At 40.3% G+C, this 21,789-nt stretch overlaps 3 protein-coding genes across 6 annotated transcripts in view; 2 read left to right on the top strand and 1 right to left on the bottom strand.

Moving 5' to 3' along the window:
• LOC134790125 (rho GTPase-activating protein conundrum) overlaps positions 1 to 6,604 on the top strand; it is a 169,771-nt gene extending 163,167 nt beyond the window's left edge. For all 4 annotated transcript variants that reach the window (XM_063760913.1, XM_063760912.1, XM_063760914.1 and 1 more), the window contains 2 exons: positions 1,577 to 1,760; positions 4,393 to 6,604. In XM_063760913.1, coding sequence (XP_063616983.1) covers positions 1,577 to 1,760; positions 4,393 to 4,564 — 356 coding nt within the window. In that variant the 3' untranslated portion in view covers positions 4,565 to 6,604. The remainder of the gene's footprint in view (positions 1 to 1,576; positions 1,761 to 4,392) is intronic.
• Positions 6,605 to 12,131: 5,527 nt separating this feature from the next.
• Positions 12,132 to 14,322, bottom strand: LOC134790123 (nucleoporin Nup43). The gene is made up of 3 exons (XM_063760911.1): positions 13,888 to 14,322; positions 13,292 to 13,463; positions 12,132 to 12,704 (listed from the first exon to the last, which is right to left on the bottom strand). Exons 1-3 carry the CDS (start codon positions 14,235 to 14,237, stop codon positions 12,186 to 12,188), a joined length of 1,041 nt encoding a protein of 346 aa, XP_063616981.1. The 5' UTR covers positions 14,238 to 14,322; the 3' UTR covers positions 12,132 to 12,185.
• A 348-nt stretch (positions 14,323 to 14,670) lies between these two features.
• On the top strand, positions 14,671 to 19,880 carry LOC134790122 (queuosine 5'-phosphate N-glycosylase/hydrolase). The gene is made up of 5 exons (XM_063760909.1): positions 14,671 to 14,779; positions 15,049 to 15,147; positions 16,254 to 16,454; positions 16,906 to 17,365; positions 18,297 to 19,880. The coding sequence occupies exons 2-5, from the start codon at positions 15,055 to 15,057 to the stop codon at positions 18,524 to 18,526; spliced, it is 984 nt and encodes a 327-aa protein (XP_063616979.1). The 5' UTR covers positions 14,671 to 14,779; positions 15,049 to 15,054; the 3' UTR covers positions 18,527 to 19,880.
• Positions 19,881 to 21,789: the final 1,909 nt, after the last annotated feature.

The raw sequence follows: 21,789 nt of genomic DNA, 5'->3' as shown, positions 1-21,789 counted from the left end.
TGCGCGTGCGAAGCCGCGGGCAAAAGCTAGTTAATCTATATATATAAACATGAAAGACCTGACTGACTGACTGACTGACTTAAATCAACGCACAGCCCAAACCGCTGGGACTAGAAAGTCCAAATTTGGCAACTAGATTCCTTATAAGGTCTAGGGGTCCACTAAGAAAGGATTTTTCAAAATTCATCCCGTCATAAGGGGGTTAAAAAGGGGATGAAAGTTTGTATGAGGTTAAAGTTTTCTTTTAAGCTAGGAATTTGAATCCTCGTAAAAAGATACATTATTAAAATACAAGAAAACTAATTTCAGCGTTTTTGAAAATTCATCCCCTAAGGTGGTGAAAAAGGGGTTGAATGTTTGTATGGATATCAAACATTTTTTCGAGTGTGGGACTTGAATCTTTGTATTTACGGATATTATTAGAAGTTTTGTAAAATTCATCCCCTAACAAGGTTAAAAAGGGGTTGAAAGTTTGATTCCAATACAAATGGTTTTGAAACTTCTTAGAAAGACATAATAGCCGATTACAAAAAAAAAGTAACTGCAACGTTTTTGGAAATTCAACCCCTAAGGGGGTTAAAAAGGGGATGAAAGTTCGTCTGAGGGTGCAAATTTTATTTTAAGCTAGGAACTTGAAACTTTGTAAAACAGTATCAAATTCAAATACAAGAAAACTTATTTCAGCGTTTTTGAAAATTCATCCCCCAAGGTTGTGAAAAAGGGGTTGAAAGTTTGTATGGATATCAAAAAATTTTTCGAGCGCGGGACTTGAATCTTTGTATTTGGGGATATTATTAGAAGACAATAAAAGTGATTTCAGCGATTTGTAAAATTCATCCCCTAACAGGGTTAAAATGGGGTTCAAAGTTTGAATCCATTACAAATGCTTTGAAACTTCTTAGAAAGACATAATAGCCGATTACAAAAAAAAAGTAAGTGCAACGTTTTTGGAAATTCAACCCCTAAGGGGGTTAAAAAGGGGATGAAAGTTCGTCTTGGGGTGTCAATTTAATTTTAAGCTAGGAACTTGAACTATTTGCAAAAAAAGGTATTAAATTAAAAAACATAAAAACTAATTCAAGCATTTTTGAAAATCATCCCACAAGGTGGTGAGAAAGGGGTTGAAAGTTTGTATGAAGATCAGATATTTTGTGAGTGCGGAACTTGAATCTTTGTATAAGGGCATAGGCACCTATTATGAGAATACAAGAAAAGTAATTTCAGCAACCAACATCAAAAATTCACTTCACTTAAAACTTCATACAACTTGCTAAAAAATAAAGTACTTAATTTCAACATTGCTTGGGTATGAAAATTAAAGTACTAAAGATGTAAAATGTTGAAGATAAGATTCCACGCGGACGAAGTCGCGGGCAACAGCTAGTGTCATTATAAACGTGTTAAAATTTGGACATTATCGATGACATTCTCACACCTTGTCATCGCAAATGCCAAGCAGATAATTCTGCTTTCGGCTAATGCTCGGTCCGATGCTAATTTTTACAGTATTAAATACCCACAGCTCAGTTTTTTACTTTAAAAATCTATGGTACTACAACTTTTTTTTGTATTTCAGCCCTGACGGGCCCGCCGCAAGGCCGCGCGCTCAACCTGCTGGTGCTGCTGCTGCCTCCCTCGGCGCGCGCCACGCTGCGCTGCATCCTGACGCTCGCGCGCGACATCGTGGCGCGCGCCGCCACCAACAAGATGAGCGCGCACAACGTCGCCATGATCATAGCGCCGGCGCTCTTCCCGCCCAGGTGAGTGATCGCGCACCCCGGGGCCGCCACCAACAAGATGAGCGCGCACAACGTCGCCATGATCATAGCGCCGGCGCTCTTCCCGCCCAGGTGAGTGATCGCGCACCCCGGGGCCGCCACCAACAAGATGAGCGCGCACAACGTCGCCATGATCATAGCGCCGGCGCTCTTCCCGCCCAGGTGAGTGATCGCGCACCCCGGGGCCGCCACCAACAAGATGAGCGCGCACAACGTCGCCATGATCATAGCGCCGGCGCTCTTCCCGCCCAGGTGAGTGATCGCGCACCCCGGGGCCGCCACCAACAAGATGAGCGCGCACAACGTCGCCATGATCATAGCGCCGGCGCTCTTCCCGCCCAGGTGAGTGATCGCGCACCCCGGGGCCGCCACCAACAAGATGAGCGCGCACAACGTCGCCATGATCATAGCGCCGGCGCTCTTCCCGCCCAGGTGAGTGATCGCGCACCCCGGGGCCGCCACCAACAAGATGAGCGCGCACAACGTCGCCATGATCATAGCGCCGGCGCTCTTCCCGCCCAGGTGAGTGATCGCGCACCCCGGGGCCGCCACCAACAAGATGAGCGCGCACAACGTCGCCATGATCATAGCGCCGGCGCTCTTCCCGCCCAGGTGAGTGATCGCGCACCCCGGGGCCGCCACCAACAAGATGAGCGCGCACAACGTCGCCATGATCATAGCGCCGGCGCTCTTCCCGCCCAGGTGAGTGATCGCGCACCCCGGGGCCGCCACCAACAAGATGAGCGCGCACAACGTCGCCATGATCATAGCGCCGGCGCTCTTCCCGCCCAGGTGAGTGATCGCGCACCCCGGGGCCGCCACCAACAAGATGAGCGCGCACAACGTCGCCATGATCATAGCGCCGGCGCTCTTCCCGCCCAGGTGAGTGATCGCGCACCCCGGGGCCGCCACCAACAAGATGAGCGCGCACAACGTCGCCATGATCATAGCGCCGGCGCTCTTCCCGCCCAGGTGAGTGATCGCGCACCCCGGGGCCGCCACCAACAAGATGAGCGCGCACAACGTCGCCATGATCATAGCGCCGGCGCTCTTCCCGCCCAGGTGAGTGATCGCGCACCCCGGGGCCGCCACCAACAAGATGAGCGCGCACAACGTCGCCATGATCATAGCGCCGGCGCTCTTCCCGCCCAGGTGAGTGATCGCGCACCCCGGGGCCGCCACCAACAAGATGAGCGCGCACAACGTCGCCATGATCATAGCGCCGGCGCTCTTCCCGCCCAGGTGAGTGATCGCGCACCCCGGGGCCGCCACCAACAAGATGAGCGCGCACAACGTCGCCATGATCATAGCGCCGGCGCTCTTCCCGCCCAGGTGAGTGATCGCGCACCCCGGGGCCGCCACCAACAAGATGAGCGCGCACAACGTCGCCATGATCATAGCGCCGGCGCTCTTCCCGCCCAGGTGAGTGATCGCGCACCCCGGGGCCGCCACCAACAAGATGAGCGCGCACAACGTCGCCATGATCATAGCGCCGGCGCTCTTCCCGCCCAGGTGAGTGATCGCGCACCCCGGGGCCGCCACCAACAAGATGAGCGCGCACAACGTCGCCATGATCATAGCGCCGGCGCTCTTCCCGCCCAGGTGAGTGATCGCGCACCCCGGGGCCGCCACCAACAAGATGAGCGCGCACAACGTCGCCATGATCATAGCGCCGGCGCTCTTCCCGCCCAGGTGAGTGATCGCGCACCCCGGGGCCGCCACCAACAAGATGAGCGCGCACAACGTCGCCATGATCATAGCGCCGGCGCTCTTCCCGCCCAGGTGAGTGATCGCGCACCCCGGGGCCGCCACCAACAAGATGAGCGCGCACAACGTCGCCATGATCATAGCGCCGGCGCTCTTCCCGCCCAGGTGAGTGATCGCGCACCCCGGGGCCGCCACCAACAAGATGAGCGCGCACAACGTCGCCATGATCATAGCGCCGGCGCTCTTCCCGCCCAGGTGAGTGATCGCGCACCCCGGGGCCGCCACCAACAAGATGAGCGCGCACAACGTCGCCATGATCATAGCGCCGGCGCTCTTCCCGCCCAGGTGAGTGATCGCGCACCCCGGGGCCGCCACCAACAAGATGAGCGCGCACAACGTCGCCATGATCATAGCGCCGGCGCTCTTCCCGCCCAGGTGAGCACGCCGGGGCCGCTCCCTACATACTGCCCGTCCCTGCCCGTCATTACGACTCACTAGGCACCTGCGGCACCCTTCACACTATAAGGTCGGGCGATTCAGGTCTCACACACTACAGCGCCCTTCATACTGTAAGGTCGGGCGAAGCACGACATTTAGCCCTCACACTAGGCGCCTGCGGCATCCTTGAATTCAGTTCCGAAACACTACCTATATGGTCGGCCCGACATACAGAACATGGGTGTCGCACTAGAAAGTGTTCTTTTTTCTTCATATTTTACTTTATTTCCAAGCATTTTGATATCGTTTACAGACGGTTCTACTTAACCCTTTGAACGTCACGTGCGCCATCGTAAACCTTATTGAAAAGCATGAAAGTGTATGTTGCACTGCAACCATGCGCGTCAGTTGACGTCTGTGGCGGTATAAGAGTTAACAACATAAACTAACTTTACAATTCTTGTTCCAGCCTCCTGATAAAGCAGTCGGACAGCCTGGAGACCCAGCTAGCCACGGCAGCGAACAGCTGCCACGTCACTGAAGCCCTCATGCGCTGGTGCGAACAGCTCTGGCTCATCCCCGCTTCTATCCTGGCGGCTTCTCAGCGAAAACCTTCGCCGCACCGTAGGAACCATATCTGACTTTATCCTTTAAGGATTAAGGTGCTTAATCGTTTGCGCTAGCGAGCGTGGTGATGTCACAAATACGCACTTTAGTAATCATAGTTTAGGCTATGCTGGAAAACTAAAGGTGCTAATTCGATTGCGTAAGATGTCAAATGGCGTGCCAAAACAAAAGACGCGCGAATTCAAGATGGCGGGTCAAATTGGACGCTGTGCGTCAAAGAAAAATCTCGCGTGCTTGTTTTGTAAGTTTGCATGCTTTTTAAAGTATTTTGGCCAAGATTATAAATAACATACTTGGTTATATTTGAAGTTTTAAGCATGACCAAATATGTTTGGTTGTTTACTCCACTATTTCTATAAGTTTTTAATTTTGACATTAAAATGCAATAAATTAGGTTGGTAGAGGTCATTCGCACTTGTCAAGGGGTGCATATTGAACAATTTTATTATAATGAGTGATATGATATTTAATGTTAACGCATATATACTCCGTGTTAATAATGTTAACGCATTTAGTGTGGTATATAATTGTGAATGGGATGCCAAATATTCATCTTGTTTTAGTGAAATAACCAGTTTTAGTTAATGTTAAATTCCGTAAAATCGTCCTCTTATAAAAGAAAGTTTGCATTAAAAGATGTCATTGGTTATTCAATTGTTTTAGGTGAGTGGACGTGAATCCATGAAAAAATATTATGAAATATTTTTTTATTTTACAGTAGAACCTCGCTAATCAGGACGGGCAAATAACCGGTCGTTGGTGGATTTCTGTTATAAAAATCACTAACCGTGCCTTCGGGTAATTCCGAAAAAAGACAACCACAACGAAACATGAGTGATTTTCAAATGATTTTCGATATTACTCAATTTCCGAGATTACCCTAATACATTAAGTAGGTATACTTACACAAATAAAAAGATTTATGTGTATTACATTAATTAAACTATAAGGGAAATAAATCACTAAAAACATGTTAAGTACACTGACTATACTGTTCTGCTTTACATTTTCGCACTTCATTCCGAAGGTAATCTAAGTCGGGAAAGAAAGTTAAAAATTACGTAGATAACTATCAAAGTGAAATGTCACTTAGCCCGAGACCGTCCAGATTACAGCGATCACCGGATTAGCAGGGTCCGAATTAGCGAGGCTCTACTGTATTATAAATATATTTGAATGTGTATAAAAGTGTGTGGTGCCATTTTTCGGCTCGTTTCGAATTCCTAGTTACCGTTTTGGATAATTGAAATTTACTATTGGTTCTATCGCCGTGGTGCCTTGTATTGTTTCGTTAGTGATAGTGAGAATACAGAATACATAAGTGACGCACTTAGTTATAAGATCGACCGGGTTAAATGCAACTATGGAATTATTGCGTTTATTTGAGTTCATTTCTTAAACGTGAATTACAAGAGCTCCCATTATCTAATGATAAAAGCCTTAGCTACTTGGAAATAAAACTTAACATAGAGGGCGTTCCGACCAATCGCATTCGAGAAATAAATCACAGTTGCAATAATCCCATAGTTGCATTTATCCCGGTTAAACTTACAACTAACCAAACCTTATTAAATTTTTATATTGTTAGAGGAATATAATTATGAGATCTAAGCCCCTAATCTCTTTAATGAGCTTTTTCTGAGTATATTTAAGTTTAACTTAATTATTCCCTATTTATTACTTGCTTTTGAGAGTAATATTTAATTTATAAATAAAATGAATAATTACAATTTTATAACATAACCGGATGGTTATGTTATAAAACAATAATTTATCCATCACAAAAAATATATAAATCTCCCTGTATTTTTTTTTTTATTTTATTTTGACAGGTTTGTTAAATGCGTCACTCGTGTATAATTTTACTATTATGATATTTATGATAATACCTATTATTAAGTTGTAAATACTATGATAGTTATTGTAAAATATATTACCAATACTTTGACTAGGCAAGCAAAGACTGACTTGGTGTATTATTATTAAGATAATGTCTATTGATATTAAGTTGTATTTACTTCCATTATTAAATAAAATGCATATTATTTACAAAATTGTGTTATTATTTGTACCAAATATTTTTAACAGCTAGTTGTAAACTTGTTCCAATATTGAATCTGTTACACATGGCAGTATAGTTTCAAAGATTTAAAAGATATGGAAATTATAATTATACAGCTTTGTTCAGTCACAGAATATATAACATGCTAAAAACAATGGAAACAGGCAGCTTTTAAAGCACTTTCATATTCTAATTTAACTTCTTAGGCCCAGCCATACATGAAAAAAGTAAACAATTTGCCAGTGAAATTTGATCCTACGAGCCCCGATGCAAATTAGTTCCGTCTAGTTCCACACAACAATTTTGTTTATTCTAATAAATTCTACACATGAACATAAAATGACCCAGTAATGGGAACCATAATAGTAATGTTTAATCTAGTTTATTTTGATCGTATAATAAAATTGCATGAGACTTTTGTTGCTGAAATAGTGTACTTATCAAAAACGTTGTCTAAATCATATTGTCCTCTCCTACAGCACTGCTGCATGCATGGGCTCAAAACAAAATTGTCAGTACATTGCACGGTGGGCTGGCCTTAGGCCATAACTCAAAAAAACGCATGTGGTATTTTTTGGTTTCCAATGACTGAATATTATTAGCTAATAAGTGTACTTTTATCAGGTATAAATAGATCCCGCATAGCTAATTACTTACATTCTCTAATAATCCTTGAAGTTAACGCAACTCCCGGTTGTACGCGTTCTCTTATCAAAGGCTCATTAAGTGAACGTCATTAGTAGTGAATTCCTGAGGCAATAGTAATTTTAGTGATTATTATTAATATGGAGCTTAAAGAATCAGGTATGTTGTTTCATTTCATATACAAAGTATAACTTTTTCATTAAAAGTATATTTATAATAATAGGTCTACGAGGTAACAAAAAGTCATACAAACAGGATTAGAATATTTGTTTACTTAAACTTCTAGTTATGTTCCCAATGAATTCTAACATTGAAAGTAGTATTATTTTGAAGCTTGATATCTCTAAATTAACGGCCATAAAAGATTATATGCAGACGCCTGCGGGTTTGATAGTTAAAAGACTGCTACGCTTGGGTAGAACGCGTAGCAGCTCTACGAAAATATTACGAATGACAATTCACCCTTTTTCTTTCTTTTTTCAGGTGATGTGTAGGTCGAATCTTTTACAAAGGGATTTTTATTTAACTTAGTAGTTCAGATACAGAAGGATGTTGTCAAGTGCTTAAAAAAATTAGTAGGAATGTTGCCAGATGTAGAAAACGTAGATACAAGTGATTTGGATAACATAATAAAGTACTTACATTGGTAGTAGACTTGTAGTTTATTGGAAACCATCTTTGCGAAATCAGTGTATAGTTCTTAAGAAACATTCGAACTGGTTAAGTGAGAAGCAAAGTGATAATTTTCCAATAAAAATAAGGTGACTGAAAAGACGTTAAATATTGAATTGGGACAACCGTCATCATCGGGCAATTCGGAACCCTCTACTTCAGCCGGATGGCCAAAAAAAGGACTTTTCGGCTTGTAGTAAGCGGTCAAAACGCAGAAGGTTAGCAGCACTAGCATCCTTGGATGCATCAGCAGTCAACAACCTGACGAATATTAGGTAATTTAGAGACCAATCAAATCCTTACGATTAGAGATGGGTAACTACCCGGGTAAATACCCGAGAGCGGGTATTTACCCGGTAAATACCCGATATTTACCTACCCGCGGGTAAATACGCGGGTATTTTCGTTTTTCTTCTAAATTTGATGTGTTTAATGGTATGTGAGTATAAATAAGATTAATTTAAGTATTTTTTTACAATGTTACATAAAATGTATGTTCAAACTAATTACGAAAAGGTTGCTATGAGGTGAAGTTCGATTTTAACATATCAGTCCAATTATGAAAATCGTGTAAAATCATTCCCTGGCTTCCGGAAATGTTTTAAAATGCTTTTAATATACATTAGAAAGATGAAAATAAAGAATACTTATGAATGATAATAAAAAAAAATTGTGCAGTATCCCAACTTGTGAAGCTTATAAGTCAAACACAGTTAGTTTTAGGACAAAAATGTATATAACCTTTTTTGTAGAAAATTATGTCTACTTTAGTTTGTACATACAACACTTTTCGATATTAATGACAGATTCCAAGAAATATGAAAAAGTTCACTTTTTCCCCCCTCCCCCCAACCGCACCCCCCGCCGACCGAAGTTGGAATGTGTATTATCAACGTATAAGTACGATAATTTACTCAAGTCTAATAAAAATACTCTTATGACGGCCTTTTTTAATATTTATTAAAATTGTACTAAAAATTCCTTAGTTACAACTGCAACTAAACCATTTCTTTTTAAATGACACACAATAATTACAGCCATTAACTCGGTTTATATCTCCACTTTAACACAAATCGACATGTGCAACAAGAAATGAATCTACCCGTCCATTTGGGTAGATACGGGTAAATGAAATGAAAGCATTTATTTCGGATACAAATACATCCATATTATGTTAGTACTAAGTAATAACTTATATTAGGTGTGTTAGTAGAAAGTATAATTATAATTACAATTGACATGCAAGGACATCCAGTGAGCGAGGATAGGGCTGTCCATCCTCTCAGCGATCACCTTTAGGAGAGTGTTGGCACTGCCCCGCACGCGCTCGCCCAGGGATGCTACCCGCTTGCGCAGCACGGCTTGGAAACCGTCGGTTCTCCACGCGGCGAACATTCCTGACGCGCTGCAGCGCCAGGGCAGCCCCAACAACCCCCTGAAGGCGTTATTGTATTGGACGCGCAGAGCACTGTAGGCTTTTTTGGTGTAGTGACTCCACAGGTTGCACGTGTATAAGGTTTGACAATACGTTTTGAACAGGGTTATTTTTACCTCTGTCGAACAACGCGCAAACCTGCGAGACAGCATATTACACCTTACCGACAGTGCTCTGCGCTCCCTTTCTATATCAACATCGTCTTTTAGAGTGTCAGTAACCCAGTGACCCAAGTATTTAAATTTAGTTACTGTTTGAAGAGGAGAACCACTGAGCATTATTGGCGGAATGGGATATGTTTTAGTGCCAGACTTAAACAGTAATACCTCACTCTTTTTCACATTATATTTTAGACCGTGGGCCACAGCATATCTTTCACATATATCCAGCAGAATCCTAAGGCCGTTGACTGAGGGGCTCAGCAGCACCATGTCGTCTGCGTAGCTTATGTTGTTAACAAAACAACCATCCACTGAACATCCGACACCTGCGCTGCTGAGCTCCTCAATCAAGCTGTTAATGTACATGTTGAATAAAGTGGGCGAAGTTAACCCTCCCTGTCTGACTCCGCACTGCATTTTATAGACATCAGAGTATCCCCCCGCCCATCGAACCATATTTGATTGGTTGTCATACCAATATTTGAAAATTTTTATGATTTCAGCTGGTAAACTCGAGCTCACGCTTAACTTGTTCCACAACACTTGGTATGACACCAGGTCAAATGCCTTCGACAAGTCCAAAAAGCATGCGTATACCGGCGTGCTCCTCTCAGTATAATACCGAACAGTGTGCTTGAGACATAGAACTGCTGACTCAGTGGATAGTCCCGGTCGGAAACCGAACTGGGCGTCATGCAGGTTAATATGCTTGTTCATATACGTGTTAAGCACACTGTCCAGTACTTTCGCCAAGATAGTAGCCAGAGAAATTGGCCTATAATTGGACTTGTCGGAGGCATCACCTGTCTTATTTTTTATGATAGGTACGACTATAGTCTTCATGAGGTCATACGGCAAGTAGTTGTGGCGTAAGCAGAATGTATAAAACATGGCCAGAACTCTAGGGAGATGCACGCCTGCATATTGCAGATGCTCGATACTGAGGCCGTCGTGCCCTGGCGACTTACCTCTCGTCATCTGTCGGATTACCTTAGACACTTCTGCTGGCGTAATTCTGATCAGGCTGTCACCAGGCCCGCGGTTCTCAGCATCGAGCACCTGTCCTCCCCCGGCAGCTGACATCGGTTCCACTTTGAAGTGATTCATAAAAAGGTTGGCAACGTCAGTGGGCTCACTAATACCCTCAACACTAGCCGGTGGGCTCACTCGAGGATTTACTTTATTAGTGGATTTCCAGAACTGAACGAAGTTTTTTGACTTATGGTGTGAGGCAATTATATCCATTCTAATTTGGTCTTTGTTGTTTTGACAGAACTTCAGTTTGGCTTTAAATTCTTTCCTGGAACTGCACATTTCCTCATATAAGCGGCCTGATTTAGGTTTACCGTGTGCACACCATTCCTGAAAACAAAGCCTCGCCTTCAAGTGAGCCCCCCGGACATGTTTGTTCCAGCCCGTCACATAACCACGTCCCCTGGTCCGCTCTCTACCACCGGGTAGATGGGTATTTACCGGGTATTTACCTGGGTGGGTAAATTGGGTAAATACCCGCGACCCATCTCTACTTACGATGCATGTGCTATCTCTTCTCACAGAAGCTATACTAACAAAACACCAATATTTGTTACTACGTACTTTTATACATTTTCGAGTTTATCCTGTTTTACCTTCGTTTGGTAAAGTAATTGTGTGCGCGCACATAGACGAATACGAATATCTTAAATAATTTTCTAGTAAATTCGGACCCTATGATTACGGGCCGTAGGAAACTACCAAAAACAAAAAATCAATAGTAGTCACAATGTGTACTTATTTAACTAGATGTTTAAAATACATTTTAGATGAATCTAAAATATAAGTTGATCTAGGTTAGTTTTTTAAGGTGACTGACACGTGACGTGAAATATTTTTCGTTGCATAATTTGTACGATATTAGCATCTCTGTAAATATATATTTTTTAATTTTAAATATATATTTTTACAATATAATTGATAAAAACTATTTGTTTTATTATATTATTCAAGAATATGTTGTAATTTATTCTTTAATTCTATTTTTATAAGGCTTTAAAATTGTACGTATTTTGCATATTTTTTTGTTATCAGTTAGATTTTTTTTATGCTAAAATATACAAAGTAGAACTATTTATTACTACTTTTTTACTAGATATTTAAACAACTAACACGAACATATTTTTATTTTGAGAGTATCTTTGATACTTTCGGAGAAATTGATTTTTGACCCTCTCTCCATACAAGCCGAGCCACCGTGCATTGGCAGAGCCGTGTTGCTTTCCCTAGTAATAGCCCTTTTCACATCTGTTATATTCCTACCCGTCAAATAAAAAATAAAACATCGTTATATTTTTTTCAGTACAAACGGTATTTCTTGTATTTGGATTTAGTTATTGTAGAAATTACCTTATAAAATTAAACTACATTAGTATAAGCATTAAATATTAATGATTTTTAAACTAAAACATTATTTTTATACAAACGCGAGAACCTCGATAAATGGTCTGACTAGACGAAAACATGCATCGGGGCTCGTACAAATGATACTATAGAGTTAATTTCGTTTTGTCTTAAAATTGAACGAAATAAAACATTTATTTCATCGAACTTATAAATACATAATATAAGTAGGTCCATGAGCCTTAGATGGATAAAACCAATCTTAACAACCGTAAATTTAATAATTAATACTTAAAATTATTAATAAGATACACAGCTTCATTGTCCGCACCGCACAATATCTTCCCTCTATCACAATGCACCGTATTAATAGCCTTATGCAGCGTAGGCATCAAAGAATTCACCACCATAGTGTTCTTATCCTCCAAAGGCATCCAAGTAGCGACCTGGCTATCCTCTCCTTTCGTAGTCTTGATCATCGCTTCCATATTCCACTCCCAAATCTCACCGGACACCGAACACGATATCAACTTTGATGGATTCACTGGATGGAACTGCATTTCTGTAACGCTTGCAGCGTGAGCGTTAAGCAGCGAAGTAGGGAATGAGTTCATACGTAAGTCCCATATGGCTAGCGAGCCAGATTCGCTGCCAGCAAGTATGATGTGAGGTTGTGTCGGGTGGCTGACAATGCAGGTTGCTGCTAAGTCGTCTCCGGCGAGAAGGAATGAGGCGGTGGGTTTGTTTTCGGAGGATCGGGAGTCCCAGATCTTCATGTGGCCGCGGAGGTTGCCGGTTATAATCTGTAAACGAGGAACGGTTAGATTAGCTATGATTAGACTAAAAATTGAAGATCAAAAAAGTGGCACAGTCAAACACATTCAAAGTATTGATTTTTCATTGACATAGTGATGAAAAGTATACTTATATGAATTATGATTAGTGTTGATTAAGACTAGTTCTTTGAGTCCTCTGCTTTAAAACTCAACTGTGTTTTTCAGAGTTATAATAAAGTCGAAACTCGAGTTCTTTTCAACTAGTTAGAGACCCTTTTGTAGAGGGGTTCCTTTACAGAGAACTCTCATTCATTTTTACAAAAAAAATTAATATGCAGTCTTCATGTAAAATTTGATGGGTTAGTTATTTACTGCTAGTAGTATTTATTTATATAAAACCTATAAAATTGTTGACGGATTTTTATATGGAAGAATCAAGTCCTTAAGAGTTGCACTTCGAAGAGACTCAATAAAGAACTCAACTCAGGATTTAAAAGACTTGGAAGTTTTTTTAGTGCAGTCTCGTAACTTTAATACCAATATCTTGCCGCATCCTGAGTTATAACACCAATCTTAAATAACAGTATTTATAAAATATCCTCTAATTCTCTCACCTCATGATACTTGATATAGCACACAGAATGCAGCGAGCAGCTATCAGCACCGTTGACCGTGCGGACTATATCTCCTCGGTGCCCGTTCAGAAAGTTAATGTTGCCATCCTCACCCACCGATGCTATGTCACTGTCCATGGTGGCCACTGCCGTACAGCAGCAACTGTCTTCACTGTTAAATAGTAAAATATTCTTGATTATTTACCAATAAATACTCTTTAGCCAGAAGTAAGAGGGGTCTAAATTTGCTAGCCAAAATTACCATCAAATATATTTTTGCATTGAAAATATATTCAAATTGAGTGATTCTTGGCTGACTCACTATTTAAAGGGGCCCACGGATTACCAGTTCGCTGGACGATATTGTCCATCCGTCCGTCGTCCGTCTGTCTCACGGAAGTTTTGTTATTAAAACATCAAAGTTAACTCAGAGGCAAACGCTACTTTATTCATATTTTAACACATTCCAATGATGATCTTGACGCGACTTTATTATTAAGAGAATAAGAGCATGTCAAGGTAATTTTGAACACCTCGCCCGCTTAGCAACTTCTGCTGCTGACTGTACTTAGAAAATACAATTCAAGACAACTTACCCAAATTTGTGTAACTTCTCCCATTTAAAAACCTCCTTCAACGGCTGGGATCTCTCGTACATACTGATTTCTAACAACTTCACGTCTCCATCGGACGTAGACACAGCTATCCTGTTTTTACTTGTAAATTTAATCTCAGTAACATCTCCTTCCACTGGGAACTCTGAAAGACATTTGGGATATTCTACTTCTTCATCCTCCTGGCTTTCGAGGGTCCAAACTTTAACGGAATTCACGTCGTCGTCCCAACTGCCGGTAAAGAAGCATTTCGTTTCGACGTATTCTTCGGGAATCCATCGCACCTTGTTGATTTTTTGAGATACGAATGTGCCTTGGACGTCTAAAGGCATATTGTAAATGGATATGATAGGATTTTGTATTTATTTTCTAATTATTTTTGTAATCACAACTAAACGAGACGCGGTTTTTGGAGGTTAAGTGACTGTAGTGACAGTTGCAAATAGGGTTGCCTAGTATAAATAATTCTGAATATTAGCTGTTTTACATTCAGTTTTAAACGTTCTGTAAAAAAATGTTTTAAGATATACTACAAAAATTCTTTGAAACTGCACATTTTGGCTATCAAAATATACTTTGAATGTAAAATTACTATAAAGATACAGTAGAGAATGATTACTACAAATAGATATGTAGTGTTTGAATAAAAAAATAGTTAATCAGCGTTTTTTTATATAACTTAACAATAATAAAATTATTATGACAATGTGTGACATATGTCATTCAGCAGTCAAAGTCAAAGTCAAAGCAAATCATCTTCGGACTCTTTCGGAGTTCGGACTGGCAAATACCTAGTTGGCGCGGCTGCACAAGTTTTTAAAAACTTGCTGGCTTTTAAACCTCTTCTCCATTATAACTAATAAAAATACTCAAGGTATGTAATGTCTTGCAACTATTTAATTCGACGTTATTTATACTGAGGGAACTGATACTAGTTCCCGCTCTTTAAATATATCAATGTTCTCTGTTCTGATAACAAAAACAATATTATATTCTTTGTGTTTATAAGTTTTTACTTGCTACTGTTAGACTTCTTACATATCAAATTAAATGTTTCTTATAATCTTCTGATCCTGCAAACTGTACCAAAGTAATACAGACAGTAATATATTAATTATTAACAATATAATTGCAATTTTGAAGGTTAAAATGTTGTGGCCGGCCGCTGCGGGTGAGTTCATCGCGGAAAACGCTCAGCACGTCAAGATACATGAAGACGGACTTGATAAGCTGTGTAAAGAGGTAAGGAATTGTTTACTCAGTTGCACTTGAGATTGCAATACCTAAATCACTGGACTCACTGGAGTACCTAAAACATAGTGATTATATTATTATTATTTTCTTTGGGAGTACCTATGGATTATAGAGATAACAACAGCCTGTAGATTTTATCTACCCTTGTAACTGTGTACTTACTCTTTTTTTGTTTGACAAATATGTTGTAATTTTACAATTTATGTTGCCATCATTCTTCGATGGTCAGGTGACATTAAAAGGATAGGCGGAGTGGACTGGCCCAGGAAAGCCAGAGACCGCGGTACCTGGAAGGACTTGAAAGAGGCTTATGTCGGAGGACAAGCTGAAGTTGTCGATGGAAACTAGAAAATAGTAAATAGTAATATATAATTGTATAGTAATAAGATATATTTTTAAGTAGATAGAGTATTAATGTTACAAAACTTCAGTTAAAGGCTGTTTTTATTTTTTATTATGTTGCCATCAAAGTTTTTAGGGTTTGTTACAATAGAAGTGGTTCCTTAAATATGTTTGTAATAAATAAATAAATATGAGGAGTGTCTTTTCAAACGGGCTTATTTTTGTATGGGTTTCAAAGGAAATAAGCCCTTTTGAAAAGACACTCCTCATATTATGGGACAATCTTACACAAATTGACCTAGCCTCACAGTAAGCTCATTAAGGCTCGTGTTGTGGGTAGGTACTCTTCTTCTTCCTCACTTTATCCCGGCATTTTGCCACGGCTCATGGGAGCCTGGAGTTCGCTTGACAATTAATCCCAAGAATTCACGTAGGCCCTTTTTACGAAAGCGACTGCCATCAGACCTTCCAATCCAGAGGGGAAACTAGGCCTTATTGGGATAGGGTTGTGGGTGGGTACTGTATGATGATATATATGTATAATAGATAGAAATCGATAAATACATAAATATGTGATGAACAGACAAATAAATGCCCTTATCAGAATTTGAACCCTGGACCTTCTACTACCTAAGTAGAGTCACTACTAATAGCTGCTAGAGGGCCAGTTTTATACTGGATCAACTTCTTCAACTCTCCACTAGTGTACATCTGAGCAAGGTCATTTGCTTATCCGATACTTAAATTTCCAGATGTTAAAAGGCCTAGACATCCCCGACACGGGCGCGGACATGATTCACCCCTCCAAGGACCACCCTCGCGCCGTCGACTGGGTATTTGTCTGTGACGCGCTCAACTTTTGCTTCTGGTCGTACTCCGGGGTGGAGAAGTGGACGGTGGATGGGCATTCGGGGTATTATGCTTTGGAGGCAGCACTGCATAGAGCTATTAAGGTAAAACACTAGTCTGGCAATGAATGTAAAAACTACACTTAAGAAACATACATAAATTTTATTACAGTATAAGGTATTTAAAAATAATAATATAATAAGTAGGGGTAATTTCATGAAAGTGAAAAAAGTTTTTTTTATGTCAGAATTTAAAATATCTACATATTTATGGTCAAATGTTCCATGGCTCTATAAACGTTACATATTCCAATATTTTTTTGACAAATAAAATGAAAGCATAGTATAATACATATAATATAAATAGGAGTAGCTACTTATGTATGTATTTTACTGTTATGAGCGAAAGGTGTATTTCTAGCTACAAAGCCAACGAATTCGCTTGAAAGACTTAGTTCTTCAATTTAAGTATATCACATAAAATCTTAAAAATACATGATATATTATGTTGCGTTGTATGCGTATTTTATATGAACCTCCTATTTTCCATTTCCAGGAAGGCCACGACATAACCAACCCAGAATACTACTCCAAAATCACCGCAGACCAACTCCACCACATAATGCGAAGCGACAATTCCGTCCTAATCCCACTCTTCAACGAGCGACTATCGGTCCTTCACGAAGTCGGTACAATCCTACTTCAAAAATACGAAGGGACTTTTCAAACATGCGTCAAAGCTGCTAATAAATCTGCTGTGAAATTACTTGAGATTATAGTCGAGAATTTCCCATGTTTTAAAGATGAGGCTACATATAAGGGCCAAAGAGTCGCTATATATAAAAGAGCGCAGATTTTAGTGGCTGATCTTTGGAATTTCTTTGACAAGGAAGGGTGGGGCGAGTTTGAGGATATAGATAAGATGACGATGTTTGCTGATTATAGGGTGCCGCAGGTTTTAGTGTTTTTTGGGGTGATGAGTTATAGTGACGAGTTGATGGAAAAATTGAAGAGAGGTGAGTTTTTTAAATACAGATAGAGATAATCAATTTAAATTGTGCCCCTCCAAAAGCCCACAGCAAGTCAGTACTTATTTTTATTGTATTTGTGTGCGTAGCGTCTGTAATATTGAAAGTTAGTGCTCCGAGGAGGGGGACACAGACTAAAGATGGTTTATTTGTTAGTTTTGGGTCATACAATATTTTAGATAGAATGAGCACGGCAATGAAGCTGGGAAACGCCTGCGTAATCAGGAAAACTACTGTAAAACAATTTTGCTATTTAATTTTTGTAGGCGCTTAAATTACCCCCTTAACCCTTCGTACGCCATTGTCAATAACTTACTACTGAATTAGTAACCTTGAAACTGTAAACTTACAGTTCAAATTGTGTGATACTTCTTGCCATCAATGAAATAATACCTATATCAAAGTTTTTTATAAATATGTCACGATATACCTACATACATACATACATCACTGGCTCAGTGACCCAAAGAGGATCTTGGCCTCTGACACAAGAGAGCGCCACTCTGCCCTATTCTGCGCCACTTCACGCCAGTTGGGTATTCCGAGGGCGGACAGGTCTTTTTGGGCTTCGTCACTCCAGCGGTATCTGGGACGCCCCGACGGACGTTTTCCGCCCGGGTGCCCCACATACGCTCTTCTCACAGCACGATCCTCCCCCATCCTCTCCAGGTGACCGAGCCAGCGGAGTCGTGTGGCTTTGATCTCGCCAATTATATTGGGCATCGCAACAAGCTCCTCTAGCTCCCTATTTTTCCTTCGCCTCCAAGTCCCATCTTCCTCTCTGATAGGCCCCAGAATCTTCCGCCAGATTTTCCTCTCCGCCACTAAGATACCTACCCTCACGATATACCTACCCTTGTTGAATCTGTACACTCCTTTTTAGAAGTACATCCTTACAACTCAACTTAACACTTTTCAGATGAACTCCTCCCAAGCGGTTCGGAACAAGAAGTAGAAATCCGCGGCTGTTCCATCCACGCCGTGGAACTTCTCAAGAAGAAGCTAGGTTCTAGCACGAAGCTAGAAGGTTCTAGCACGAAGGACTTGAACTCTAGCTATATCGATTATTATCTGTGGTGCTATCGGCGCAAGTATGCTGAGGAGATGGAGAAAGTGCCTTTCCATAAGACGCTGGGGATATATTACTGAGGTATCATTGTTATATTGCAGCTATAGGTAATTACAGTCAGCGTCGAATAGATAGTGAACGCCCAAGTCGCCAATTTTTTTTTATTCCACATCGCTGGCATACAAGCATACGGCCCGCCTGATGGCAAGCAGTCACGGTAGCCTATGGAAGCCTGCAGTTGCACTCCAGAGGTGCTACATGCGCGTTACCGACCTTTTACCTGTACTGTACACTCCTTTCTTGAAGAACCCAATACTGTAGAAGTGTAGACCCTCGGGAAAACCTCGGAACACATAATTGTTGTCTATGGCAGGGGTCTCCAAACCCCGGCCCGCGGGCCAAATCCGGCCCGCGAAGCGTTCCAATCTGGCCCGCCGACAGCGTTCCAATCCGGCCCGCGGGACCCAGGCTCCAGGGGTTCAGCCCTAACAGAAGCAACCAGATACACCGACCCCCCCTCGGCGACGACGGCGGCCCGCGCGAAATTTCTGAGGCGCAATATGGCCCTCAGGTAAAAAAGTTTGGAGACCCCTGGTCTATGGTAACAATAAAGGTGTGTTACGATCTATTTGGCCACTTTGGCTGGCTCTATCTATTTGATGTTGGCTATACAACTTAACTCAGATGGCTGGTGAGGTTAGGTTCTTAGGTTAGGTTAGTCGCAGTGTTTGTAGTGGAAGATGGAATAGTTCTTGAGTTCATTGACCAGTTTGTATTTAATTTACACTTACTAAAAAAATCAGTTGAATGCACCGTAATACCGTCTGAGTTAAGAGGAGATTTATCGAAATGAAACCTATTTAATTTTGTTGAAAAAGCCATCATGCTAATGTTTTGTACTTTATTCAAATCTAATTTGCCATATTCGCTAAACTTTAATAAGCATGGTCCATAAATAATGTTATACCAGGTTATGGGTCCAGCATTGCTTTCACTTTTGACTATTCAGGAAATAAATGCAGGTGTAAATTATATTTCCTGATTTATATAAAGTGCTGTGCACTTTTTTGTGATAAATTTGGTGCCTATTAACCCTTTCCAGGCATAGTGCACCTAACGACCATAGAGTTTATATAATATAATAGAATTTGAACCTTAGGAGTCCAATGTAAGGTTTATATACCTAGGTACTATTGGACTTTCGGGAAAAGTGACTTGTCATTAAATGAATCATCAAAGCTGCATTATGTTTAATATATTAGCATTTTTTGGGAAAACCTTGTAGTTTGGTGCGGCCTGGAAAAGGGTTAAAGCCTTGTGGTCGCTATACGTATAAGTAGGTACCTAACTTATAAGCTAAAACTGTATTTTATATAGGCGTAATTTTTTAGGCATATTTAACTTTTTGCTACATATTTTAAGTATTTTATTGCATTTGACTATAATACGTATTATTTTGCATTTGTTATTTTTTATTTATGATTTATGATAATTACCTATTGGCTATTCTGTTCCACCCTACTATTTTGTAGTTTTTTGAACTGTATAGCTGTATAGTTTTACTTTATGACAGTAAATAAAACTAAAACACAATTTGTATAATATTCTTTATTACAATATACACCCTTACACATAGAAACTAACTCAAACGCTTAGCGTTTTGTATTACTTATTGTTTTTATCACATTTTAATAATATTGATGTCTTTACAGTTGCATATTTTTCATTCAATATGGCCAAATTAAAGAATTGTAAAATAACATTATTGCACCTTTTATACCTTTATAAAGAACCATCAACCTTTAGACCGCTTCGTAAAAAAACAAGACTCTAATTTGAACATTATAGCAGCAGTGCAGACAACTTTTCTGAGAAAGATTGATTTTTCTCTGTCTTTGTTGACAAGATATGTATGAAAATTCCACAAAAAGAGTGAAGTCATTTAAAATTTCGTCGTCTCTGTGGGCGCCTCGATAGCTCAGTTGGTCGCGTCTAATCTTATTATGGCCGTTCAAAGCTGAATACATTTTTTTTGGTATCGACGCGGTCTAAAGGTATAATAGTGCTACTCTATAGATTAGACACTCTTTTATCCTATAGTTACATAAGTATGGACACAACCACTAGGAGATGTACTGTTTGCGCAAATATAGTTAGACACTGTATCTATGTGTATAGATAGCATACCATTTTTAATTTAAAGAAAAAAAATCCGCGTCGAACAAGAGACTTGCGTCCTTACGCAACATCGGTCCGATCGCTCTAAGGGTGGTTCTACCAGTCTAATTTCTTTGTCCAATGTCAGTGCGTCTCACTCTCTCATTAAAGCAAAATGTGAGACGCAATACACATTGGACAAAGATATTGGATAGGTGGAATACCACCCTTACCAACTGAAACTATCGAACTCTACTCGATCGTCGCGTCGCCCGCGTCGGTGTTTTTTTTATTTAATCTATGAATGAAAAAAAATTGCTTGCACATATCTCTGCTTAGTGCAAACATTATACACACATTATTTGGTCATTAATCAATACACATGTCAAATGATTGTGTCTAAATATTTATACACAAACTGTACCTAGATTATATATTTACAACTTTGGCATTAACTAACCTACGGATGGGGAAACGTTATTTGGGGCATTATCTATGAAAAAGGACCTTATTGTCGATGGCGCTTACGCCGCACAGCGTCGCGTGGCATTGTATGTATTTCGGAACATCGTTAATAATGGCGTAAGCGCCATCGACAATAAGGTCCCTTTTCATAGATAACGTCACATTTATACAAAAATGGCACTACATTAATATTTACAGAGCTACAGTACACTCAAGATAAAAAACGGGTCACTTTAACTTTTGTACACAAAATGACGCATTTTATTGCTCTTGAGTTTATATTTACATATGCATTATCGAATTTATTGTTTAAAAAGCAACCTTACGCCGTTATGTTTAAAGTCTAAGTTAAAAAGACAGATGAAATATCTTTTTTATACATCACCATATTTTAGATGTCAAGATTACCTAATTCATCATTCGTATGATTATGCACTCATAGATAATTATAAAATACGTCATTGTAATATCATATAGACTCAGACCAAGTTAAATCTGCATGGAATCTGCAATAGCAAAGTGTGACAATGCCATCATTAATTTACGACTTTTATAATGTCATTCCCTCAGTTTGTTCCGTTAAAATCGGTACAAAGTTAACTAAGACGGACTCTTAACATGTATTATATAAAAAATATGATCTGATTTTTAGATAAAAATGTTAAAATGATATCTTTCTTAAAACGTTAGGTAAGAAAATTATATGTATTATTTAAATTAA

The sequence above is a fragment of the Cydia splendana genome, chromosome 4 (genome assembly GCF_910591565.1).
Source record: "Cydia splendana chromosome 4, ilCydSple1.2, whole genome shotgun sequence".
NCBI classification, from domain to species: domain Eukaryota; kingdom Metazoa; phylum Arthropoda; class Insecta; order Lepidoptera; family Tortricidae; genus Cydia; species Cydia splendana.
Note: the sequence above shows the minus strand (reverse complement) of the source record. Positions and strands in the feature narration are given on the sequence as shown.